The sequence below is a fragment of the Molothrus ater genome, chromosome 2 (genome assembly GCF_012460135.2).
Source record: "Molothrus ater isolate BHLD 08-10-18 breed brown headed cowbird chromosome 2, BPBGC_Mater_1.1, whole genome shotgun sequence".
NCBI lineage: Eukaryota > Metazoa > Chordata > Aves > Passeriformes > Icteridae > Molothrus > Molothrus ater.
Window position 1 is genome coordinate 39320192 of NC_050479.2, and position 27912 is coordinate 39348103.

The 27912-nt window shown below is 40.9% G+C and overlaps 2 protein-coding genes across 4 annotated transcripts in view; both read left to right on the plus strand.

The window, feature by feature from the left end:
• TMTC4 (transmembrane O-mannosyltransferase targeting cadherins 4) overlaps positions 1–5143 on the plus strand; it is a 55367-nt gene extending 50224 nt beyond the window's left edge. For both annotated transcript variants that reach the window (XM_036382465.1, XM_036382474.1), the window contains one exon: positions 368–5143. In XM_036382465.1, coding sequence (XP_036238358.1) covers positions 368–519 — 152 coding nt within the window. In that variant the 3' untranslated portion in view covers positions 520–5143. The remainder of the gene's footprint in view (positions 1–367) is intronic.
• Positions 5144–7702: 2559 nt separating this feature from the next.
• GGACT (gamma-glutamylamine cyclotransferase) overlaps positions 7703–27912 on the plus strand; it is a 28566-nt gene continuing 8356 nt past the window's right edge. Inside the window, exons 1-2 of one of the 2 annotated variants that reach the window (XM_036392992.2) lie at positions 9476–9564; positions 10665–10691. The gene's annotated coding sequence lies outside the window, so the exon portion shown is untranslated. Of the gene's footprint in view, positions 7816–9475; positions 9565–10664; positions 10692–27912 lie in introns of those variants that run through there. The other variant, XM_036393001.1, reaches the window with a different exon arrangement.

A 27912-nucleotide genomic window follows, 5' to 3' on the forward strand; every position in this document is an offset into this window, starting at 1 on the left:
ACTAAAGCCAGAAAAGCTGTCACATGATATGACAGATCAAGAGGGCTGCAAAATCCAGCCCAGAGGTAGCTGCACTTTAGTGTCTGCAAATTGGTTCATTTATGCTATGCTTGTAACCCACAATGAGCTCACCAGATAAGAGCTGCCATTTATGGCTCCATTGTAATTCATTCCTTCATCATTCCCATGCCAGTGCTGCTCCCAGGCTTTGCTGCTGCGTTTGGCAACAGAACAAGCAGCTACTGTGCCACCAGCCAGTGACAGACCCTCGCTGGAAACAAATACCTCAATGTTGTTCTCCAAGTGATTGGCAAGATTGTACATTATTCAACAATATTGCTGATGAAATTCCCCATTGATGTTCCAGCTGTGCTTTATCATCGCTGGGGAAACCTTGACTTGGCCAAGAAGCACTATGAAGTCTCTCTGAAGCTTGATCCCATGGCACCAGGAACCAAGGAAAACTACAACCTCTTAAGAAGAAAACTGGAGCAGTTGCAAAAGAAAGGCGGTGTCTGATGCTCCTTTTCAGGTTGCCCGTGCATGCTGTTTACAACTGCTGTTACATGGGTACTTTTGACCATGTACAGGCTTCAGTCATCATTTCTCAAAAACAACACCACCAGCACCGCACACTTGAATGTCCAGTTTTGCCCTCCTACAGATCCTAACATTTCAGCTCGAGGGATCGTTTTATTTTTACTTGAACTGCTTTTAAAGTCCATTAGAACATTTTTATAGGTATATGAAAGCAATGCAGATGGAATTTCACAGCATACATGTGTAATTTGATATCTTCATCTGACTTTTTAGTAGCAGGATGAATAGCAGGAGGCAGTTTTATTTCTGAAAGTGATACTTAAAAGTGCAATTTCCTGTTTAAATCCTGATCTTTTCAAGTATGAAAAATATCTGTCCACTTCAGTTTTATTACTGCCTTCCAGTGCCAGTCCTGCAGAGACAGTGGAAGAATGAATTCTCTCCAGCACATCAGTCTACTCATATAATTTGAGTTAAGCCCTTATGCTCATTTCTCTCTCCAGCCTGTGAAGTGTCAGATTTGTACAGGAGTAAATAAGGGCAAGGATTTGACCATAAATGTCTGTCACCCAGTGTACTGCTCAAGTATGCCTGAGTGTAGAAAATACTGTTAGATGAAGATGGAGATTATAACAAGCAGCTAATGAAAAGAAGGTGAGGCAACAGAGGAGTCAGGTAGAGTTTCTGTTCTTGCCGGCAGCCTCATCTACCACAGACAACATGGACAACAAGTCAGAATTGCTTTAGCTTCTGTGGCAGGTCAGTGGTTTAATTACAGTATAGTGTCTGTAGGACCTAATTGCTGTGTTCTCAGGCAATTCAGTGCTTTCTGGTTAAGGACATTACACCTTTCAGCTCCTATATTGCTGGGGAATAAAGGGAGAATTTCTGTGGAGCAGTAAGTGTGCAGAAGACCTGACCTTGGCTGTTGATCTGTTACCTGAAAGAACCTGGCTTCACCTTTGTCTCCCATGGCTCGTGTGTTTGCTGAAGGGACAGATAAATAAGCATAGCTGTTAATGCATAAACTGAGCACATCCATGTGGGATGATTCAGAGGTGGTTTATGTTGATACCATGTTACCTCTCAAAAGGGGCTATGCTTTAATACACGTTTGAACTCTGGCTGTCCAGAGTTGTTTGTCATGTATTATATATTTACATTCCTGCTTCAGGAAGTAGTAACAAGTCTGATTATTTGCTGGTGGTTGGTTTTTCCGGTTTCTTTGCGTTTTTTTGAGATGTTTAGTTTTGTTTGTTTAAGATTGAAAGTTTGCTATTGGATATGAAAGCTGGGGAACTTTACCTGTCTCTCCATATTCCTTTATTCTTGCCATCCATGTCCCTGGGAGAAATTGATCAGCACAGTAGGATCAAAGCAAGCTCAGGTACTACAAGTCATGCAGGTACTTTAGTGTACTATTTTTGCCACACTAACTGTAGATCTGGCCAGCAAGGCTGTGGCAGTGTGGTGCTGTCCACCAGTTTGGCTTTGAACGAATGAACATGGCTACACACTGGTTTGTTTTAGTTGTGGTGCCACAGGCATGAATGTGTGGTCCTCTCCTACAAATATAGTCTGTTTCTCAGTGGGTAACATAGAGTACAAAGCTGTGGCAATTATTTCCATTTCTTCTGGTTTCTGGACAAAGTTTTCAGAAATTTGTTTCTGAATATGATCCAAGCATGCTCTTTGATAAGTATCTGGCAAGCAGAACACTCCACCAGTATGGTGATGACCAGCCTAGCTTAGTACCAGCTTTTGTATCTGAAAGGTGCTGAAATAGATACACCCTTCAGTACAAGCAGCATGTTCTTAAGGCTTTCCATACACAGCCTACTATTCATCAGATAGAACACATAGCTTCTTCAGTCATGAGGAATTAAAGAGTAGGGATCTGGCTGGATGAGCTAATTTATAGCAGAAGATAAATATGTTTACTATAATCAGGTCTTTTCTGTATATTTGGAATATGGCATCCTGAGTTTAAATTATTATTCTCATCATAAAATCCATATGTGTAGTTTTCCCTGTTGCTTTCCATATCAGCTTTAAAGACATCCACTAGATCAATATTATGTATGAGGGATGATTTTTTTCTAGGTCATTATAAACCAAAGTTGTAGAAATTCCTCTGTGGATGTCCTTCTATTCAAAGTCTTAAGACAGAAGAGACCAACAAAGAAATTGGATTTTTTGTTAGTATTTGAAAATGGTCTTTACTTTTCAGTACAGACATCATTTTTTCTTGATTAGCTTTCTGGCTACCTGTATATATATTTTTTGTTTTATATAATATTTACTGCTATAGAAATTCAATGTGATTACTTGTATGATGGTAATATGAAGCATACCCATATGTCTGAGTTTAATGTTGATGCAGAATTGTGTTCGAAAGATGCCACAAAGATGACTGCTTTTGTAATAAAATCTTCCTTAAGACTTTTAAGAATACTAAATATTTTTTTACTTTATTTTCAGAAATATTTTGAAAGTGCAAACAGTGTAGTGGCTTTTATTAAAATGGTTATAATGTGAACCTTTTTATTGGTTTTTCATACCTCATAACTGACTCCTGGAACAGTGCAGAACCCTAAACCTCAAAGAGAAAAAGGTGAAGAAAAAGTCGGCTTGTACATAACTGTAGTTACACATATTGCCTGTCTTTCCAGCACGCTGGATTTTTTTTCCCATTGCTAATTCCAGAAGATTAAAGTTTCCTTATCAGTTGGCCTGTTTGATTCTCTAGGGAAATTACAAAGCCTTTTTCTTCTTTTTTTTTTTTTTTTGAGAATGATTATTTGTTCAAATACAGTTCTGAGAAGAGAAACAGAATGATTTAATGCACAGACTGGAGTCAGGAAAATAATCACAATGACTGCTATGGATATTAGTCTCTTTTCACCAAAAACTTCCAGTGAAGTTCCCAATTGTATGGCTCTGTTGTGTCTAGACCAATGACATGTACATGAAGTTTCCTGTTATTTAATCTCATAGTATTTAAACTTTAGAGATGTGGGGTTTGTGTGTGTTTATGGGCACTAAGAAATAAAAATCTATAATACTTTTGAATGGTTCGTTAAAAATATTTGGCCTATTCACTGGGAACCTTTTCCTTCATATTTCCGATACCTGTATCTGAGCTATTCATCCTAGTTTCTCTGTTTAGTCACTGGGGAAAAAAACCCCATCTTTAGGATGGGAGAAGTCATACTTGAAGGAGATATCCGTCTTCACTAACTTCAAAGGGTAACTGAGGTGATCAGCTCATATACATGAAGAAAAATCTCACTGCTGCTTTCAGTTGAAGTAATCTGGTGCCACACATGAAGTAATCTGGTCCCTCTAGCATTCTCATACATTATTGAGGCCAAGAATGTTAAAAGACTGGCATTGAAGCAAACTGGCAGGTACATGCCTTGAGAGGGTAGCTGGATGAGGGAATGGGAGAAAACAAATTAACTTGGATGAATTTAGAATAAATGACTGATAAAGCATTAAACAACAAATCTCTGTGTATGAAAACAGAACATTCACGTTAAGTTTGATTCATTGCTAGCTTGTTTATGTTTCTGTAATGAACAGTAACAGCTTCTTATTGAACTGAATTTGGGTGTCCTTCACTCCTATTTTAAAAAGCAATTCTAAAGCAACTGTACATTTGCAACAGTGAGAGTTATATTTTTTCCTTAAATTCGCAACAGTGAGATTTGTATTTTTCTTAAGTTCCAGTTGCTATTTCAAGCTGTAGGTATTAGAATGCTAAATGTGATAGCATCGTGTGTTTCAATATGGTAAGGTTTCTTTGGTTTGATATCTTTTGATATTTATTTGCTGGTCCCTGCCTGTGTCCCATGTTTCACATGAGTATTGGTACAGGTATTCACATACCTGTCATGACATGTAGATTCCCATGTGCTTCTCAACTTGGCCCTTTCACTGAATAGTGCTCCCTTCCACAGCTCTTGGTGTGTGTCTACCAAATGTGTGTTAATGAGGGCACGTTTCACTCAAAAAGACTAAATTTTGCTGTGAGCAAAAGTGAGATCACATGGCTGGATTTCTGCAACATAAAAGCTGAGGGAAGCAAATTTTTGTCATGGAACACCATAAGCAGCAGGTGCCACAGGTAAAAGGCACTTCAGACTGTGCTGGGCTCCACAATAACGTGAAGTGGTTGTACATAGGTGTAATGTTATAAACACAGCAACTTGAACTCTGTGCTTTAAAGGAAAAGAACTATATAGATCTCCAAGGAAGAGGATGTGCACACCTGCATGGATACTAAGCATTGGAGGACTGATTACTCTGTGTTAGAAAGTTGCACTGCCGTGTTGTGGCATGGGTGTTCAGTGTGTATCAGTGATGATACATGTCAAGTGGTTCAGGGCTTTTTAAAATAAGTATTTTTGTTAGGAAAAATCCCTACAGGTACTGAAACTGGTAGCTTGTGATTTCTGAGATGAACTTTTTTTATGTAGTATTAATCATTTAGACTGTCAATGGTATGTTCCAATTTATTTTCAGCTGAGCAGGAAGTAAATACATTTGTAATGAAGCCATGAAATAAATCTGCATTTTGCTATCTTTTTTTTTGCATAGATTTTAATTGTGACAATGGTGTTTATTTTTGTAGTGAGTTTTTTGATTCAGGGTTCTGCTACAAGCTAGGAAGAAAACCTAATGGGCCTGGCAGACTAGGACTGGAACATACAGGAAGACATTCTTCCTCTTAGAGTAACAGTTCAAAATCTTGATTCAGCACGAGTCTATTGATGTTGAATGTGTGTGCCTAAACAAACAAACAAAAGGCAGCACCTGAAGAAAGCAATGGAATACTTAACTAATCAATTCAGTCTCTAAAATGATAACATATAGAAAGCAGGAGCTACTGCCTCAAATGCTGAGCAACCTTCTCTGCCAAAATCGGATTTTTTACCCAGTGTGCAACAAGCCAATAATGACACACTTAAGAGAGACATTGATTATTTATTTCAGAGTTGCACAATTGGTATTGCACAAATTACACACACTAATTATCAGAACTTTTACTATTTATAGAATTTAGCAAACAAAAGAATTAGTGTTCATTGGCTACAAGTTACATAGTTTTCTTATTAACTGGTATTCTTTTATTGGTTAATGATTCTCTTGCTTCTCATGCTAATTAGTCCTATGCTCAAGTTTTTCTCTTCTTTGGGGTGGGTGGTCTGTGAGCCAGTGGTCACAATCTCCCCCTGATGGAATTATAATTTACCCAGTCAGAGCTGATTGCAGCACAATCACTGGGTTGGGTTTATTAGTTCCTATTTTATCTTGGGAGTTCTGCCAGATGTCTTTGTGGCCTGTAAATTCCACATTGTGTCCACTATCAGTGGTACATCCTTCTTCCCTAGCTTTATTAACCTTCCCCTAGGTCTGAGATCATTGAAGCATTTCAAGCCCTAAATCCTAACAAGGCAATTCTACCAAGTAATTTGTTTTTCTAACACCTGGACATCACCTAGAGCTTGCTTGCTAGCTGTTATTTGCTCACAGATTGAATATCCCTTCTTGTTGATTAGGCTTAAAAGCATGCAAAGAGCAAACATCAAAGAACATCCTTTCTTAAGAAAATGTTAATATATATTTACTTATACATATTTACATATGTTGTTTTGCAACAGTCCTACCTAGTGTTATAGGTGGAATAGAATTGTTGACTGGTAATTGGGTAAAAAAGTGAATAGTTATAAGAGACACAACCTGGCTTCCACTTATAGAACTGACACCAAAATATCACCTGCTGTCCCAGTAACCAAGCCACACAACGGTACTTGTGTGCTCCAGAGAGAATCATAGAATATCCTGTGTTGGAAGGGACCCATAGGGATCATCCAAGCCCAACTCCTGGCCCTGCATGCATAGGCCCTGCATGCAAGAGTCACAATGAGTGCCCAGGAGTGTTGTCCAAAACACTTCTTGAACTTTGTCAGGCTGATGCCTGACACTTCTCTGGTGACCACTTCTCTGGGAAGCCTGTTCTAGGGCTCAACCATCCATTGATGGAGAAACCTTTATTCTGATACCCAACTTAAACCTTCCCTGACACAACTTCACAGCTTCAGGCCATTCCCTTGAATTCTGTCACTGGTCACCAGAGATCAGTGTCTGCCCCTCTGTTTCCCCTCATGAGGAAACTAGACTGCAATGAGGACTGCAGTGAGGTCTCCCCTCAGACTCCTCCATCTGAACAGACTTCTCATATGGCTTCTCCTCTAGACTGCTCACCATCTTCAAAATCTTCCTTTGGACACTCTAATAATTAAGTATCTTCCTTATCTTGTGGCACCCAAAACTGCACACAATATTCAAGGTGAGACCACCCCAGTGCAGTGCAGAGCAGAGCAGAGCAGGACAATCCCACTGGTGCAGCTGTGCCTGGTGTCCCCCAGGACACGCTTGGCCCTCCTGGCTGCCAGGGCACTGCTGATCTCATGTTCAATTTCCCGTCAACCAGGACACCCAGGTCCCTTTCTACAGCACCAGTAGAAAGGGTATCTCGCTCTTATTCCTCCTATCAATGCGTTTACTTTAAAGTGATTTACTGTGTGGAACCTACACATGCTTTGCTAGAGAGCAAACTGATCCCTACCGAGCCAGCTTAAGGGAATCTGCCTGGGAACTAGAAGCTGCCTGCAAAGGTGGTCAACAGAAAAGCACTTAGCAGCCTCAAAGTTTAAAACTCCTGCCTCAGCAGGCTCAAGACCAATCTGTGCCTGCAGCCAAAATCCCTTCCTACGGAGTAGTCAACAGCGTTTATAAAAAAAAGGGGGTGTTTTTAAAGGTTCTCCACAGGCCAGATTGGCTGCCAAGCGTTGCACTGCTTCACGCATGTTTATTACGGCCTCCAGCAGGCGAGGCCCCGGCCTCGGGAGCGGCCCTTACCGGAGCGCCGGGCGCTCCTCCCGCTTTGGCAGCGGCCGCGGGGTGTCCGGCTCTCGCGGCCCCGAGCCCGGCTGGCCGCCCTGGCCGCGCTCCCGCCAAGCACGATCCCTGCCTCTGGCAGCCGGGCCGGCTCCGGCCGGCGGCTCTGGCCAGCAACCCCGGCTCACCCCCGGCCCCGCGCCCCAGCTCGCCGCGCTGCCCCGTCCGCAGGGGAGGGAGCGTGGGCAGGCGCCGCCCCACGCCCCGCTCCGCCCCGCCGCCTATTCCCCGGAGAGGCGCCCCGGGACGGGCAGAAGGCAGAGGCCGCAGGCGGGAGTGGAGCCGTAGAGGCAGCGGCAGCGCTGGCGAGTGAGTGTCCCGACGAGCGGCGGACAGAGCGGGGCGGGGCGGCTGGGCCGGGGCCGGTCCGCCCTCGCCACACGTGATGCCGCAGGGAAGCGCTGAGGGGAAGCGGAGATGAGGGCACGGGCTGCGGGAGGGCCGGCGGCGGGCAGGGGCTCTCCTGGCGGGACGGCACTGCGGGGAGAGCCCTGCCGGGAGCGCCCTACCGGGAGAGCCCTACCGGGAGAGCTCTGCGGGGAGACCCCTGCCGGGAGCGCCCTACCGGGAGCGCCCTGCGGCCCGGGCCGCGCTCCGAAAGCCACGTGGGAGCCGGCCCGGCCCGGCGGGCGGCTCGGGGCTCCCGGCCGGGACAGGGGCACAGCAGCAGCAGCGCCTCAGTGTGCGAGGGCGGCCCGTCGGTGACACAGCTGGGTGCAGGGAGAGCTGTCCCCGGCGCTGGACCGGCCGAGGTGGTCGGGCGCATTCTCCAAACAGAAGTGTTCATTATGATCCAAATACTCCTTTTAGTAAAGTACCTTTGCCCTTGTAATGGGTTAGTGATGTGTGTTTGAGGTGCCAATACCTAAACTAGAGGAAAAAGAGAAAGAGTTCAGGTACCATAGATGCAGAGTTTAGCAGAAGGTGCCCCTGCCCACAGCAGAGCTTGAAATTACATGGTTTGAGGCCCCTTCCAACGCAAACCATTCCATGACTGTATATCCTTACAAGATAACATTTCAGAGCACTTATTTTTTTTGCCTGCATTGCTTGGACCAGAATGTTGGGGGGAGTAATTTTTTTTTTCTATTCACCTCGGCTTTTCATTTTGCCATGCTTTCGTTCCCTCACCTGTTCTGTATCCTTTTCCATTATAGAGTTACAAAGTCTTTTTGGGTTTGGGTTAAGGTTCATTTAGTTATATCTGTGTTAATTCCAGACAATTAACTTCCTCATTTTTTGCTTCAGGTATTTTTTAATTTCCTGCTTCTGTAATTTTTGCTATGCTTTGACAATATCAAGGTAGCAACTTCTATAGAGCTGAACATACAGTGGCACAACTGTAAATATCTCCATGACCGAGTTGTTTCCTGTAGAACTCTGTAAGGAATGAACTTGTTTTATATACTCTCCAGCTTAAGTGGGCAGTCAACCTGGAAAAGCAATTTCTTGGCAATTAAAGTTGTTCATTGTGTGATAAAGGCCATTAAGAGAGGCCTTAAATTTCATATCTCTGAACAAAACATGGGCAAATTTTCATCAATCTTCTCCCCTCCTCTTGAGAGAAGTCTTAAAAACTTAGACTGCTGCTACAGTGTATTTAACTGGCACTCATCTCCTGCCCTCACTCTGTCATAGCTGCCAAAATCACATGAACAGTAATATGTCTTGTTACCTAAGCGTAGAACAGCTTTCTCCTGCCATGATTAAATAAATGCTAAACAGAACAGATGTCTCTTTTACTGTCTGTCTCAAAACCTGAATTTTCAAAGAGGTTACATGTTAAACAAAACAAAAAATGGCCTTTCCATGCATTGCTAATGTTTTTAAACCTGCACCCGACTGCTGACAAATAGTAACTACTTGATATGTGCATCACACTTAATTTTCCTTGGGTTCTTGCAGCCTGTTTGCTCTTCACTTTCCAAATTAGCGTGGTTTTCTGCCATCAGCTTTGCAAGCAAGTTTCTTTGAGCTTGTTCATGAGTTTGTTTTGAGACCACTGGAATACTGAACACAGCTTCACTCCATCATGGAAGAAAGAGTGCCATGTTGTTGGTATGTGTCATGTCATCCACTCCTTATAGCTTTTCTTTTTGGTGACTTTATATGTGTGATTAGAGTTTTCTGTTGCTCATTTTCTCCTATCATTCAGCGTAGATTGCTTGGAGTGCTTTATTTACTGCAGCGTCTCCTTTTTATCCTTTAGAAAGGCTTCCCATGTCAGTTTATGCTTTCCTTGGCTGATGTTTGACATGGAAATATAGGTGCCTCTGGAGAGTAGAGGGCACAAGCAAGGCCTGGTTTGCAGCTGATGTCCTGCTGTTTCTGCCACCCACTGTTCTGCTGAGCACAGCCTCTTCCCTTGGAAAGTGTCATCTAGCACTGGCTTTAGCCCTCCTCTGAGTGGGAGGCTGGGCTGGGTGACCTTCACAGGTCCCATCCAACCAACATTCCTCCAAGTCTGTCTCTGCGTTCTCGTAACTCCCAATAGTAACCCAAGTGTCTGTCTTAAAGGAAGTTTCCTCTTGAAAATTACTTTCATCTGACTGCTCATGTAACCCCAGGTTTTGCCAGTTCTGCTTCTCTTGTTTATATGGCTGTGTTTGTTCTTGGGGAACTTCAGGGAAATGAGGTTATGTGACTGCCTGAACTACATTGTGAATGTGCAAGTGTAAGTACAGGCACAAAGGTATAGTCATGGGGGTGTCATGGAGTGAAATAAGAGAGTAAATTCCAGGGGTACATTGTGGCTGTTTGCCTTCTGCTGCTAGCTCTGGTATGCTTTTGCTCTCTAATGGATTAGCCAAATTATTTTTCTGTAATTGAATTTTTCTGTAATTAATGCTATTAAGAGTTACTGTTGGTAGAAGAACAAGACTCTACATTTCACTGTAGTTTTTGTCAATTCATTTCTGGAGCAATGCACTTTTATATTCCTATTCAAGTCTTCTTGTATGTTTCTCACACTCTAAAAGTTCTTTGAACTCGAACCTGGTCAAATAATTTTCATAATGCTTTTGATTTTAGTAGAATTTAATGTGAAACTTGAATGACATTTTAAATGACATTAACTGCTTAAGCAGAGAGCATGTGCTGTAACAGAACACATTTTCTATATGAACTGATGCTACCTTTTGTTTTCTCATCTTCCATAGATTTTTTGCAGTATTCTGACAGAAAGGGTAAGTATTACATAGATGATTGACCAAGAGACAGGGAAATGGATGGACCCAGTCATGTCATTGAGTTAGCAAATGTAACACCCCTTTTCATTCTGTCTCTCCAAAGAGGATGTTTAATACCTTTTTTCTTTAGAAATTGAACTATTCAGGCAGTAGTAAATCACTGTTCTTAACCCAGAATCCATAGCTATCCAGAATTTTCTGCTCTTTTTCACTGCAAAGGTTTAATTACATTTTATGGACCGTGTCAGATACAGCTCTCTTTTCTCCACTTCCAATTAATGTTAAAGAAAGATGGGCTGTAGCAGGATAATATCATGTCCTATTGATTTACAATTATGGTGTTGTTGAAGAATGGCCTTTACATTAAGATTTTTGGCCACTGTGATTTCTGTAAGTGTGTCAGCTATTCGCTCTTAACATCTTGAGAAAACATTTGATATCACTGTCACTCCTGATTTCTCTGTCTTACAAGACACCTCTTTTCCTTTGAAATTACCTACATAACCACCTCTGTCTGCACTGTTTTGACTGTAATTACTCATGACCTTTACTAACAGCCAGAGTTACCATTGTATTGCTGACATTCTGACAGAAGTTCTTGGTCGTGTAGAATTGCTTTGTCTCATCCTTTCCCTCAAGCACTGCTTTTTTTCCAGTGCTGTGGGTGGCTACTAAGTGCAAGGGAGATCACCCCACCTTTGCCAAGCTTCGGTTGTGTGAGAGTAGCTGTATTAGAATAATGCTGCAATTTGAAAAATTATGCTATCAAATAATACCAGAGTAACTGTAATTCTCTGTATCTTCTTTCTCTCCCCTCATTTTGTGTAGCCTGATGCAGCCCACAACTTTTATCACAGCAAAATTCAGGTTGGAAGGGACATGGGGAGTCACTCATCCAGCCTCCTTACTCAATGCAAGGTTGTTTGTGTGGCCAGACCAGGTTGCTCGATGTTTTATCCAACATGTCTTAAAAACCTATAGGGATAGAGACTACACAACACCTCTGGGCAGCTTGCTTCAATTTTTGTCTGTATCATGAGAATCCTTTTCCTTGCATCAAGTTGGGGCCTCTCTTACTTTGGTTTATACTATTTGCTTTTCAACTCTGACATGCACTGCTGTAAAGACCCCGGCTGTGTTTCCTGGATAACCTCAGGTATGGGAAGATTGCTATTAGGTCAATTAAAGCCATCTCTTCTCAAGTTGAAAAGGCTGTTCCTGAGCTGCTTTTCACAAGGCAAGTACTCTTGCCCCTTGACTGTCTGAATGCACTGCAGTTTGTCCATATTTTTTCTTGTTTTGGGCCCCAAAGTGGGTGCAATATTGTAGGTGTGGTCTAGTGAGTGTCAAGTAAAGGGAGATTGTCACTCCCTGTAATCTGCTGATTGTGTTCCCATTAATACAGTGCAGGGTGCTTGCTGCCTTGGCTGCTTGCTTTGTTCAGCAAGGTATATTCATGAGTCCTAAGGTAAGGATATGTAAGGTAAATCATTGAGATGTCAAAGGAAACATGGATCCCAAACAGTATCATCTTGACTGCTGTACTGCACTTCTGGCTGAGTCTTGGCTCCAGCAGCAGTCAGGGTTGTAGCCCTCCTTTTAGAGAGGAAGCAGATGCAGATAGTCATTTCTCATCATGTGTCTAGAAGTCTTGCTGTTTACTTAGTATTCCAGAAGTTAGGAATGTTTGTTGGCATTATGCTGCTTCCTGGTAAAACTATCATATACAGTTTCAGTAGTGTTTTGGAATGTTAGTATAAAAGACTTCTCTCTTCTCCAAAATACCTTTTTTACACCTGATCTAGACTCAGATCTTGTATAGTTTCTCTTTTATATCTCTTCATATCTGGGCCTGTTTAGCCTGGAGAAGCGACATCTAGAAGAGAGGACCTCATCAGTGTCTGTAAGTATTGAAGGCAGAGTGCCAAAAGGATGGAGCCAGGTTCTGCTCAGTGCTGCTGAGCAATAGGACATGGGCAGAGGCTGGTGCACAGGAAGTTCCACCTAAACATAAGGATGAATTTCATTACTGTGCAGGTGACCAAGCACTGGAACAGATTGACCAGAGAGGTTGTGGAGTCTCCCTCACTGTGGATACCCGAAAGCCATCTGGTTGTAATCCTGTAAAAAGTGCCCTAGGATAAGCCTGCTTGAGCAGGAAGTTGAAACCTGTAACCCACTGTGGTCCCTTCCAACTTGACTCCTTCTCTGATAGCCTGGATTTCATCCTGTACCTCTGCTGCCACCTTTGCAGCTCAGGTACTAAATGTTGTCTGTGCATCTTGTGAAATATGTCAAGTTAGTACATTTTGCCTTCTGGTGGGCAGGCTGGTTTGTGTGCAGGACTTCAATAATTAAGATTTTATTGTTTCTGCTGACATGTGGTACTGATAAGAATCATGAGTGTGTACCTCAGCACTGCCCCCTTCTTTAGTCTACTTCCCAAGATGACAGACTTGCATTTGAAATGTTAAGTTTCATTTGTAGTTGCTGACAAGAGATGCACCTCACATTTTTCTCCACCAAATGGTGATGCCTGAGTGACCAGCCTAGGTTCTGAACTGTAGGAAATTAAATCAAGGTGAATGCTACCCTCTGGCTCATCGAAGGCTATTAATAGTGTTCTTTCTGAGTCCATTTAATTGAGCCCAAGTGCTTGTTGTTTAATTTACACATTAAATTAGGCTAAGGTGTGGACACTGAATTTTACCACTGAAATTAGTATGTCATTTTAATTGCCTATGGATTCTGTGCACTGCAAGTTCTGTAAACAACAGTTTTATTCTTGGTTGGATCTCAGAATGTGTGAATTTCTCTAGAAATCACAGGTAACAAGTTAGATAATTTTCCATCAGGAGAGGCCCAGTCTGCATATATGATAGTACTGAAAGCTTGAAGAAAAATAGAAACAAAACAATTTTCTTCAAAACATTGCTGAGAAAAATGGTCTTGGAAGTGAGATTGTAAGTAGTGAGGGAGAAATAAGGGTCTTGTTCTGGTTTTCTGTTGAAAGAATGGTGTTTGCAGTGGTTTTGAATGACAGGTAGACCTAGTAATGTCCTCCTGCCTAACTCTTGCCTCCCTTTTGTGATGACATTCTTTTGGCCTCTGTTTTTATGTATTTTCCTCTTTTTAATAAAAATTGTACGATGGCAATATTTGGAATGAGTGCTGGAATATGTAGTCATTGGGGGGATTTAGCCAACCCACCTCACCTGGACTGCAAGGACATTATTCTACAATGGTTCTTGTTAGTGTTTTAACTTGAGGAAAACTGGAAATTCCTTCATGGGTTTTGTGAAAAGCTCATGGAAGAAAAGGGGAAATGTTAGGAGTCTAGAGAAGGAACTTAATAACATAAGCACCCATAGTAACAAATTTAAGAGAAAATTACTAGATTCAGATTTTTTTATCTCAGAGATCAGATGATAGGACTAGTTGAGAGAGAAACTCACCAGCATCTGTGAATAGAACAACTGAAATCAACTGAAGAAAAGAGTTTTCAGCAATAGTAGTTTGGTGCAGATGATCAGATGAGGGATGAAAAAAAATATACTTGCCATGATTGTCAGCTGAGATGTGATGGTTGTGGATTTATTGACAGGAATAGAAGAGGATAATAGGTATTAATTTCTTTATTCCCCTGATTGCATACCTGCACAGGTGCTCAAGGGAAACTGTGGCTTGAAGAACATCTTGGGCCCAAACTTAATTCTGGCAAAATAAGAACTCTAAAGAGGAAGGGATAAGCCTACAGAGCCTAGAAAATGGAGGGGAAAAGATTACTAAAAATTACTGTGTAGAAAACATAATCTTGGAATGAATGTCATCTTTCAGATATGTTTGAGTGTGTATCAATTGCTGTTGGTCTTCTTTGAGGCAGTTTTTAGTGAAGCCTTCAAAACTTAGATTTTCTTTGGAATGAGTAAGTAGGAATGTGAGCTCCGTGCTCCAGAATGTTTTCACTGAGAGGACATGGAGTACAGCACACATATGGAGTGTGGCTTCATGTACTTTGTAGCAGTGCTTCAAAAGTCCAGTGCTGCTTGTGAGGTGCAGAGATCATGCTTGGTAAGTGTTAGGATGGGATGTGGGCATAGGAGAACAACTAAATTTAATTTTGATGGGATTGCACTGACCCCGCACTGTATTGCTAAAGTGTATCAATAACTGAGAAACCATATGAATGGAGAGGAATGTTTCAACACAGTTTATGGAGTGAAGCCCCAGTCTTGATTTTGCCTTAGCTGAAAATTACGTAGGGAGTAAATCCCAGCAGGATGCTTACCATGCACAAAGACATTTCATACATCAAACCACTAACCTGCCCCAAGGCTGCAGTCCTTGCTGTGATGTAGTTCAAATATACCTGCTATGAAAACTTTCAGGATACGAATCCAGCCACAGGCCAAATCTTACTGAAGCTTTCTGAAGCTCATTTCAAACATGATAAGTAACACAAAGTTACATACTCAGGAACTGTCTGGCTGGGGAGAGTGCCCAAAGGGAAGGTGATATGAAGGGCTCAGAAAGAAGAATCTCTGCCTTCTGTGGACTCTGTAGATAGAAACAGTTCTCTTAACTGTTATCTCTAGCAGGGGTCAGATTCAAGAGGGAGTGAGCATAAAAGAAAATCAACCTCTAAGAGATTTAAATTATACTACAGGTAATGATTTATTTCTTTTGATTCAACTGTCCTGAGGTAGTGGGCCTTACTTCATTATTTGGTTTCCAGGCATAATTAATGTCTCAGTAAGGTGAATATGTACGTGGTTACAGGAAGCCTCAGCCTGCTTAACAGAAACAAAACATCTTTGAGAAGAAAAGCAGGTGAGCAGAGAAAGAAAAGGATTTGATACTGGTTTTTCCATCTTTCTATTATGAGACTTCTTACTGAGATATACTGACTGGCTGGTTATTCCTCTCCCCCCTCTTCTTGTTTATATTTACCTTTATTTATCTTGTCAAAATACCAAGAAATTTAGGTCAAAATATATCTGGATCCATCTGTTCATCTAGTCTGTTCTTTTACTGCTAGTAGTTATTATTATATCTTTTAATTAAGTATGCTTAGTGACAGTTTACTATATTAATGGAGGCCATTAAGCATCTTTAATTTTGTACAGGAGGAACTTCAAAATTTTCTTCATAATTTCTGTATAACGAAATAATCTCTTTAATTTGTCATGTTGTAGTCTATATGTCTTAACATGTAGCTTCTGTTTCAGTATTGGTTTAGGTGAAAACTCAAATCAGGCTCTGTATTTTAGCTGTCTTTAGCAGAGGTTTATTATCATTGCAGTCTTGTGAACGCAGGACATGTTTATTCATTGACATAGAGACCCAGTTCTGTTTTGAGTTTTGTTAAGTGTAGTTATTCTTTTGACATAATAACTTTGTCCTCTCAATCTTATGACGGACTGAGAAAATTATCAAGTCCATTATTGACCTTTCAGTTCTTTGATTAGTTTTGGGGACGCTTTTTTTGGGGAGATTTTGAGATTGACCATCAGTGTTGCTGCAACCAGATTTTGAGCAGAGTCTGCAGGGTGATGCAGCAGACACAAGAGCTGGTAGATGATACTAGAGGAAGGATAATTTAGGATAATTTGTCTTTCATGACCCTCCTGCCACATCAGGTAGTTTAGTTTGATATTGGTTAGGTCAAAACCCAATCTATTGGGCTAATTTTTGAGATTCTATATGGGATGGATTATTTATTTGACATCTGCCCCACCGCTCTGTGGTTCTCTGTGCCAGCCCATTAAACCATCTGCACACAACTACATTATCAGCTGAGTTTTTACTTCAGGTAGTAGTGATGCTTTGAGAGTTTAATTAGGGAAGAGCGTGAGGAAATATTTTCGGTGACAGTGGAACAGTCTCTTTTAAGCTTGATGATTTTTATCTCTTAATGGGCATAAACTCCCCAGTAATCTTCTACTTTTGTGATCTGTAAACACTCTGCAGTACTAACAGCACACACAATTTAGTGTTCACTTAGACAGCTCTGGTTGGATCCCAACTCTCATTATTTCTGCCTTGTGGGCAAAGCTGCTGCAGATGCAGCTTTTGTAGCATGTTTTCTGAGCTACCACATTACAATCACTTAGCTGTCTAAGAAATGTGTCCTAGCTTACATTGTTGTTTTTGATAAAACCTGTGACACTGCTGTGGATTACACTCATATGTATGTGCAGTAGTTTATCTGTGAGTCACATATGCAGTAGATAAACAAATGTGTGTGTAAGATTGTTTATTGTATGTCTAGAAAAATAGCAGTGTCTCTTATCTACAATTGCCACATCAGCAGCTTAGAGGAAAACTGTGTGAGGGTATAGATTTTTAGTGGTACCATATCAAAGTGATGTATCTCACCAGCATGCTATCAATAGAACAAATAAAACCTGTATGCCTATAAACAAAATATAAGTTATATTTTTTTAATATTTATTAAATAGCAGTTATTTCAGAACTACTTGGGATCAAAATCTGCCATATCTGTGAACTAAAAACAGTTTTTGAGATGAAAAATAGACACAACCAGAAAGGCTATTTTGTGGACTCAGATTTATAGTGGCCTTTATGTATAATAAGTAAACCAGGATGGCTGTCTTAGAACCTCAAGGCACAAGTGTGTGTAGCTTTGTACCCAGGGAGCAGAAGTTTCAGAGTGGGAATGGTACTGGGGAGCTGTGCATCTGTTCTTGAGGCAGTGGTGTCAGAGGCTTAGGTTGTTCATGCACTTTGCCTTCTTTAGGTGCTTTTATGTACAGCTAGATAGATGTACAGCTAGGCTGGCACTGCTCTGTCTTTGGCCTGTCTGAGTTCAGGATGCATTTGGGCAAAGCTCTCAGGCACATGGTGTGATTGTTGTGGTGTCCTGTGCAGGGCCAGGAGTTCTACGTGAGGATCCTGATCAGCACCTTCCAACTCAGCATATTCTATGATCCTGTGATCTCCTAGGAAGTAGAAAAATTAGATTCATGCCCTTTGTCCCAAGGGCTCTAACCCATGTCCCATTTGGTCTTGTTTGGCCTTTTGAAGCTAGATCACAGTGCAGAAAGCAATGCAAGATTCATGGGGTCAGAAAGCACTCAGTGTAGCACCTCAGGATTATATCTCTGAGTGTATTTAGGAGGCACTGCATGGAGTAAGAAGGGTTGGGAATGCCAACATTTCATCTGCTTTTCAGGGTTATTACTGTTTGGGAAAGCAAATTTCAAAAATCAAGTAATTGCAGACTGTACCATCTATAAAGAGGCAGGGAGTGGAATCTGTACTAGAAACCTCTCCTTGAGGTATCAGGAGTGTACTGTCTAGACCTCAGAATTGGTCTCTTGCAGTCTTCATGAGTCCAGTGTTCCTTTCCATGTGTAGCATATGATTCAAACTGCCTTTTATGTTTACTTTTAAAGGAGGACTAAGAGATTGTCTCATCCAGTTCCTTGGCAAAAGGCAAGTTTTGCAGCAGCATGTTATTTCTGATAGAGGTTTGCTGTCTTGCTGTTGAGGATAGGCAGTAGTGAAGGATTTCTAACTTAGCTAGTTATCTACACTCTTCCTAGGCACCCTGCTTCTCAGGAGGTGGATAGTCTTCCTAATGGCCATCTTCAGAATTTGAGCCTATTGGATCCTCTGTTAAAGCAGATGTGGAAAGAAGCTTACAGCCTCTTTCTCTTCCAGTATGATTTCATATTCTTAAAGGCAGGATGCTATTTTCTCTAAAAGAAGTGATCACAGTACAGGCTCTTCATTTCTGTTGTTTTCTTCTGTGAGTTTTGGTTTCCTGACCTGTGACTGCTCTCTCTGTCCAGCTGATCACTGTTCTTTACATGCAGTGCTCAAAGCTGGGCGTACTGGTCAATTTGTGGGCAGATTAGAGCAGGATATTTTTTCCAGCCCTGCCACATTGTTGACTCATGTTGACTTCATGATCATTGTAAATGTCAAATTTCTTTCTTTGGAAGTGCTGTTACACCAGTCTTTCCCCAGATTTTGTTTATGTGGTTGATTATTCGTGGCTTAATCTTAGAACTTTGTTCTAGCCTTACCTGAACAGCTGCTGCAGAGCAGCACTTGTGCAGGGGCTTGTGACTGTCTCATTAGCCTTGTGCACATCATTCAGTATTTTCATTACTGGTGCTTCCCTGATACTGGAGTGAACATAGCAAATCCTGAGCATATGTCCAGTTTGAGATTCACCTCTGATAAATATTAACTAGTCTTTCTAAACAGCTTTGGAGTTTGTTGGTTTTTTGTGGGTTTTGGGTGTTTTTTTGTTTGTTTGGGTTTTGGTTTTTTTTTTGTTTGGTTGTTTTGGACTGAATACCAGCAGTTATTTATATACAGCAGATATTTATATATATACAGCAGTGTATATATATATATATATATATATACAAAAAATATTTTTTGTCTGAATACCAGCAGTTCTTGTTAAATCATGTTTTTCTAGCTTGCTTGTGGGAGTATCATGAGCATTATCAGTGTCAAAAGTTCTACCAAGGTCAAGACAAATTAACTAGTATGGATCTAGACAGGTGATTTTCAGATTAGTTCTTTTCAGCATCTGCACATTTTAGCAGTGGTAAAGATGAGAAACTGCCTCTATGTGCACACTAAATATTACTAAGAGGTCTTCATCCCTTCTTTCTTCCATAGGAGCTGACATTGGAAATAGGGTGTATCTCCATCCAAGCCATGTCCCCTAGGTCTGCCTGGGCAGTCTTTTGTGGTGGAGGACACATCAGGCCACTCTGCTGAGCAGCTCCAGATAAACCTTTGTGACCTGAGTATTACTTTACCAGTTGTCCTTCTGCTCCTGTGCATATAAGCACATTCTGAGTCAGTGATCCCTGAATACTTGTATCTTTTGGGAGAAAAGGGTCCTCTAAGATCTTTTTTATTATTATTTTTCCCTTTTAAAAAGGAATAAGGGGCTAGTGAGTCCTAAAATAATTAACACCTTGTTTTACAGAAAGCTACTGGTGTTCAGTTTTGGGTTTTCTTTTGGTTTGAGGAATTTGTGCTCTGAAATGCTGAAGCAAACAAGTGGTGGTGTTATAATAAACAAAACTTTCCTGTAAAACCTGTATAACTTGGTTAACCCACCAGGCTTAGGCTGTCTCTTTTAAAAATTACTGATTTATGTTAACATCTGTTTAAATCAAGCATTGAGGAGAAGAGCTACTTTTTCTTAATAACTTGCATCCCTTTTCCCAGGCTTAAGCTTTTTTCCTGCTTTTCATGCTCTTTTATTCTTTTTATGGGTTGATGTTATTTGATACCATTATTCAAGGATGTATTGCTTGCCTATCATCCTTTTAGGGGATTTGGAAGCCTGTCATCAAAAACCTGGTCCCACAGATCAGCCTAGAGGTAGTAAATGCCTTGCAGACACATAGAGATCTCCAATCTATAGGGATTGTCTGTGGATCCTAGAAATGCACTCATCTGAAAATAATTCCTATATCAGGGTTAGCTTTCTGTTCTAGCTTTAAAATCCACAGTGATTGCACTAAAACCTGAAAACAAGTACCTGTGGAAGTGCTTCTATCCTAAGTGAAAAAGTACTGAAGGACAATATGACTCTGGAAAGTCTGCTGCAGGAGACCCATGCATAATTAGTGGAATTGTCAGTCTAAGTTTTTACAAAATTAATCATAAATATCTTGATCACATCTTCCTTTGTTTGCTGATACAGAATTTTCTGCCAAAATTGAGACTCCTAAATCTTTTGATTCTGAAATACTGCATTTGTATGTTATAATACAGTATTTTCTATCTTTCTTATATAACAAGCTTACGACTTTTTTTTCCCCCAAGAGTTCAGGATTCTTTCACTGATTTATTTGAAATGCTATATTAAAAGAAAAACATAACACAACTTAAATCTTATACCAGTTAATCTTACTGCCAGCCATAATTCCATTTGGGCTTTGGAATAAGCATCAAAAGCTGAGAAAGTTTTCATTTTCTTGTGCCCATTATCTAAAGATTAGAGCAAATAAATGCACGTACTTTCTCATTAAAAAAAATACAGGGTCACCAGTTCTGACTCTTTTCATTTCCCTTTAATTTGTCAATTTTTTATCAGCTCTATTTTGCTGATAGAGTGGAAAGAAGGAGACACTGAAATTAATTAAATCTTCTTTGATATTTAACTTTTTCTTTAGTGTCTTGGGGAGCTCCAAGCAATAATCAATCAAAATCGCTCCCCTCTGTCTATTCTCAGGGGTACTGTAATAATAACCAATTAATGCAGCTCTAGACTGGACAGAGAGGTCTTGATTAGCCCCTACAAAAATTGATTGCAATTAGCAAAATTCTGGTGTAGCGGAAATCACCAGTTAAAGTGCTTTTTGGAAAAAAGGTTTACAATTTAGCTTGCTTGAAATACTGAAATACAGCAAAATTTTCACTTTGTTCAGCCCTTTTTTGACCATGTCTAAGGGATGAAGGCTTTTAGACACCTTGAGCCTCATTTTTAAAACGATCTGCCATGGTCAGTTAACTGCTAATGTATCAATTAACAAAAAAAAAAAAATTAACCTGTGTGCATTGCTTGCCATAATTTTCTACGATTCCACTTCCTTTGAAGTATTACTGCCCTAAAATCAAAGCACACACACACACACACCACTGCAGAGCGTTTTAGAAATATATGGTGTTATTCTGGTGACACCAGGTGTTGAAGTAAAAAATGTAATGCATTATGTATTCAGAAGCATGCCTTTACTAATTGATAGTTATTGTGGGGTAAACGGTGAGCTAGTGAGGGTTTGTAATTTGCCAATCATTTGTCTGTTTTGAAAGAAATATTCATGTGCTGAAAGTCAGAAGTTATTTGATCATTACCTGTCTTTTAAAGTCATATCAAAAAGACAAAATGTCGTATGATTTCTCTTCTTTCTGTGTTTTAAGTATTATACTGTTTCTTGATTTACATCTGGCTCTCTAATTATATTATTTAATTTTTCCTCAGTTAATTAGCATCACTAAGTGAGTGTTTGCTTAAGGAATGCAGAAGTGAAATTAACTGAGATTTCCAGATGTCCCTAGGTACTGTCAAGTCTGGGAGAAATGCTGTTCAGAATAATAACATTATTCCTGTGTGTGGGCATGGGGAGTTGCCCAAGTCTGCTGTACTGCACAGTATTTGGATGGGGAGAGTGGCACTGGGAGGGCACTGATTGATTCATTCAAGAACTGAAACATAACTTCCTATGGCAAACTTGGACTAAGAAGTTATTTAATAATGTTTTGTGCATTTTCAATATCCTGTGAATAATGCTTATCTTTAATATTTTCAGGTAGCATCATTTTAACTCCAAAAATACAATTTTTGGTTAATCTGTAAAATCGCCCCTTCTTATTCCAGTTTTTCATTGTCAAATGCATTTGGTGTGAGGGTGTACCAGTGTTCATCCAGAACTACTTCTTGAAACTCCCAAGCTGTATTTGCTGTGAGCCAAGACCTTTCAGTGCAAGCAGTCTGTTTTTAAAAGTGTGGTGCTGATTGTATTTGCTGGAGGCTGTTCTCTCTATTTGTGGCATAAAAATAAATCATAAGTGGTGCTTGCCAATTTATTTTAGTAGGAGCAAAGTTGCTGACAGGAAGACTATTTGGTTTTTCTATTGTGTATCAGTTGTGCTGAGGGGTGCGTGTTGAAAATGTCTGCTGATCCCAGTGCAAGAGGCAACTTTTCACTTAGAAGGATAGAGAGGTCTTGGGACTTGCTGTTCCCTGTCCTACTTATCCTGTTTGCTCACACTGAAATTTGAAAAGCATGTGGAAGTGAATTGGAGGGTACTCTACATACTACTGGATATTTGGGATCTATTTGGAAAGGTGGGATCCCAATAAACTAGCAGCATGTATGAATTGTTTTCTTATTTCCACAGCATATCCTGAGAAAGCAGGAATACAGTGATCCATTGTCACTTCTGCCTCATGTCCCATGGTATGGACAGGGGACAGTAGCTGTTTCCCTTTCTATGCTAGGTTCTGTGCATCCCCTTTGCTCTGCTCTGTTGACAGCTAATGTAGCCAGTTTGCCATCTTCTTATCTCTTAATTTTGGTCTGTATTTGGGGTGTGTGAGGAGGCTGTTGTGGGGAGATATTAAAGCTAGTCAGAGGATATGCTAATTTGTAATGGTGGCTTAATCTCCTTTGCATGGGACCTGCTCCAGTCCTAAATTGGCTACATCTTAAGATGTAGCTTGAGGCATTCAGAACATTTTATACTGTTATATTGCCTAATTCATGCCAGTTTTCTCAGCATAAACTCTAGATTGATGGATAGGTGTAGTTGGACACTCTCCTAGATTTCAGTGCCTTAAGGTATGTGAGTTTCTTCTGATGTGCCCATAAAGTAATTTGGAAGGCTTATGTCTCTAGAATGCTAATTTTATTTTTAAAAATTTAAAAGGTCCTTTTCAGCTGCTCTGTATGCTGTCTTGATGCAGAAATGTATCACAGATGGAAACCACCTGGTTTGTAAAAGTAAAATCCTTCACAAAAGCCATTAGAGTGTATCCAGAGCAGGGTGACCAGGGTGGTGAAAGGCCTCGAGAGCAAGACTCACAAGGAGTGGCTGAGGTCACTTGGCTCATTCAGCTTGGAGAAGAGAGGGCTGCGGGGGGACCTCATCACAGCCAGCAGCTTCCTCGGGGGGGCAGTGGAGGGCAGGTGCTGATCTCTCTGCTGACCAGAGATAGGATATGAGGAAATGGGATGAAGCAGGGGCAGTCCAGACTGGGCATTAGGAAAAGGTTCTTCACTGAGAGGGTGACTGGCCACTGGAACAGGCTCTCCAGGGAAGTGGTCATGGCACCAAGCCTGTCAGAGATCAAGGAGAGCCTGGGCAATGCTCTTAGTCAAATGGGTTAGCTTTAGGCAGCCCTGTGAGGAGCAGGGAGTTGGACTCTGTGATTCTTGTGTGTGCCTTCCAGCTTGAGAGAGTCTGATTCCTTTATTGCCTTCAAATGATGAGTGCCCCAGAAGCTCTTGTCTGTGGTCCCCAGGCATATGGTCCTGCACTTTGTATCATTAAAAGCCACCTTACTTCCATTACACAGTTCTTAGGCCATCTCATGTGGCTGTAGCATGAAATTATGCTCTTCTGGATGCATCACACACAGATGTGGTAGGCAGACAGCTAAGATCTGTAGTATGATGACTAAGAAATAAAACAACACTGATTCCTGAGGAATATGACTGGTAACTTTTGTCTGTGCTTATCACTTCTTATTTCAATATAGTCCATTATAATCTTCCCTTAATTTACTCCTTGTTCATAGACAGTTCTTCCCTGTGACTTGGTCTGGAGATGTTTTCACTGATTATTAAATAATGAACTCCAAGCTCACTGTGTTATCCTTGTCAGAGTAAGTTGTTTAATGACCCTGACCTGGCTTTTTTTGCATTCAGAACCACATTGCATATTAATCCCCTTCTCATTTACTTCCAGCACTTAATTCTGTTCTGCTTTCTCTATCAAGCTACTATCAGAAATTCTTTCTCAAAGGTCACTGAAGAGAGGCTGCAGAGCATGTATAAAGCCATTTTCATTTATGTAAATATTTTATTTGTAAATAATTGACTCATATAAATTAAGATGAATATTATGTAATCCTGTAACAGTCTTACCCCTGCTATAAGATGCCCTTCATTAACAGCTTCCATCCAAGCATTCTGGAGGGAGAACTGGCAAGGAGACCTTGAATTAGAGTAATTCTGTGTGTCATCATAAAACCAAAATAGCTTTTATCTGCAATTGCAAATGTATATGTAGAAATAGGGAATTACTTCCATCAGTAATTCTTGTGAGACTCTTGTGGCTCCATAAGAAGATTTAAGGGGTTATGTAGCTGGTTTTCCTTCTTTTTCAGTAAATACTGATCTTACAGACCTGTGTTAAATTTTGCATTACACTATAAAACCTGTTTCTGCATCAGAGACCAAACCACTCTTTACCAGAAAATAAACATTTAATTTTATAGGACACATAGAAATTGGAGATTTCTTGTCTTGCTTTGACTCTACCAGGCAGGAAGATATTGACTTGGTCAGTATATCTTATGGATTTGAAAGCAAATACTCCAGTGCCTTGCTAAGTGCAATTTCAGTCTATTTTGGATGTCCCCAGAATATGTATTTGTTTCTTCTGTGTAGAAGAGAGGAGGCCAGTAAATATATTTGATTTGGGATAAGGATGCATTCCCTGTTGAAGAAGGACATGAGGCATGTTTCAGGCTTCATTGCAGGAATTTGCAAGTCATTCTTAGAGAGCAAAAATCAAGACCAGGACAGTTGAAATAACTCATTAATTCTCTTCTCATGATGATCTGTGACTTACTTGTTCTGTAGTAAACTTGTTACTAATTTCTAAAGAGGAGTGATATGCCTCAGTGGGATTGAAGTTAATTCTGAACATCTGTTTGTAGTTCTTTGTAGTTTTTCATTTGATGTCCTGTTTTGGTTTGTATTTTCTTGCCTTTTATTATATTAGAAAATGGTGGAAGAGATATGTGGCTGAGATATGGATTGGGTTTTTATTTCTGACTTGTATTAAGTTACAAGCTGAAATTCACTTTAAAAATCTTTTTGTTAAATAAAACTACCCAGATAGCTTACCAATGTAAGACTTGCATATACATTTAATTAGTAAGACAAATAACATAACTGCAGTGAATTAGAATAGAATCACAAAATCACTTCGTTTGCTAAAAGGTCTTTAAGATGGAGTCCAGCTGTTAACCCAGCACTGCCAACTCCATCACTAAACTACATCCCTGAGCACCACATCTACACATCTTTTAAATACCTCCAGGCATGGTGGCTCCACTACTTCTCTGGACAACCCATTGAGCCAATTTATTTTGTACCAGTCACCCATGGTAAATATTATGCTCTTCCACAAATTTGATTCATAGGCTGAAAGAATGGTATAAGGCTTCCTTCTTAAAGAAAAAAAAAAGCTTCTATGCACCTTTAGTAACCTCAGGTCTGGTCCTGTAAATGTCAAGGAGGGCCTCTCCTCCTTCTGTTGCTACCTAGTGGCATACATACAAATGAAAAAGCATTACTATTAGTGTAACTTCTGTATGTATAGATATACTTTATTGGCCACTACTCCTTCTGGACTTCACAAAATTTCTATGACCCTGCTTCAGGGCAAATGTCCTTGGCTGTTATCCCACACTATCTGTACCCTTTCTAGTGGAACATTTAAAATTGTGTTTGCATTTAGATCTGGTGGCTCCTCCAGTACAGCTGGTTTTAACCTTTCTCTCTCCTTTTCTGGTAGCCACTAACACTTCACAAGCAAAGCATGCCTCTGTGTAGAAAATCCTTGCATGTATAAATGTGGTTGCAGCAAATGTGTATGAATTTCCTTTCTTTGACCCTTTAAAGCATCCCATAGTTTCCCAGGAATCGTGTGTTGAAAAAAATCAGTCTTTTGAGTTTTTCTGATGTTTAATTTCTGCCACATTGGTCAAAGGTTTATGTTTTAGCAGCTAGTCCATATTGGACTGGAGTATATAGCCAGTTCTGGAGGAAAAATACTACAGTATAATGTACACTGTTCCAGATATATACCTGGATTTTTCTGTTTGGCTCATTTAGCAGAGCACATTTTGTTCCCTGAACATCTGTGCTCTCCTTCGGTTTTTAGCAAGGTTTGAGGAGCATTGTATTGCAGTGACCTTTCCACATGGTGCTGCAGGGCTCAGGCACCTTGGCTCATCCCAGGGAGACATCCTGCTACTGCCTATGGAGCTGCTGGTTCAAGTGGCCTCCTCTATTCTGTCAGGATGTCCAGCTACTGGCCCTCCCAGCCAGCCACACAGTGAAGCCCAAGAGGCCCCACCAGGTCTCTCCTGGGCAGAGCTTATCCTGCCTGCAGCCTCTGCTATGGCACCTTCACAGAGCAGGAGCAAAGGCTTCCCAAGCCACAGGCCCTTGCCAGTGGGAGGATGCTTTTGCTCAACAATGGGCCTTTATAAACATCTCCCTTCCAGGCTCGGTCGCACTCCCAAGGGACGGTGCTGGGCCATGACCTGGGCACCTCTCCCCTCCTCACAGAGGATCATTGTGCAGCTGTTCCCTCATTTCCTTTGTGGAAAGGCACCTCACGATCCCACACAAGACCCCATCTTTTCTCGCTTCCCGTTCTCTCTCTCGCCATCCTTTCAGTGTAGGAAAATACATTCCCATGCTTAGGTACTCCAAGTGTTTGCCGTGTTCCACAGGCCGGGATGATCTTCTCAAAACAGCGAGCTGACCGCTCCGGGTATTGGCATGTAAATTAATGTGCTGACCCCGCAGGGAACCCATCCAAGCTGCAGGCTCTGTCCCGAGTTTCAGGATGTCGGCGGTTTGAAACTCTGGGCTCTGTTCTGCATCTCAATGATGGAAACCACTTCAAATTCACCATGGCATAAACAGGGCTGCCCTATCAAAAGTTGTTTTTCTACTTTTCTCCTGTAACAGCAGTCTGGCATTTAAAGCATATGCTCCATTCTTGTGGGTTGTTTTTTTTCCTTACTTTTGTGTAGCTACAACAGTGTAAACACCTATGCTAAAAGTGCAAAGATGAGACATTTTTGTGTATATAATTTAAATTAATTGTAGTGTACACAAAACTGCATTGTAAGGACCCTCCATGCTTGAGTGGGATTTTGAGAAGCCATCTAGTCTCTTGCCTTTCTCTAAGACAAGAATAACTGTAGCATCCATGATAGTTTGAACAAGTTTTCAAGAGTTCCAGTTTTCAAGGATTCCACACTGTTAATTCATTTTCAGCAAACACACCTCAGTAGGCACTCACGACTAAGATGCTAGAGGTATTGCAATGTTCTTCTGAAACATCAGTGTGTTGCTCAATATCACTCAAAAAGGCATGGGGGAATGGAGTGTGAACAAAGGAGGAGACATGTTTTTTCTCCCTGTATAAATTCATGGTTTGTCTGTTCTTAAGTGTTTCAGGTATAGTTTCCCTATGTCAGAAAACCATAGGAGAATCAGTAAAGAGTGCTGCTTAGTTTCTTAAATATATGTAGACTCATCAGCCATCAAGAGGGTAAACACTGGAAAAGTGTCTGGTGGCACTGAGGAGATGCACAGAGCCCCCTGAGTCAGCAAGATGAAGCAAGCAGGCATCAGGGAAAGACCCCACAGTGATCTGGCCTCATGCACACACGTGGAGT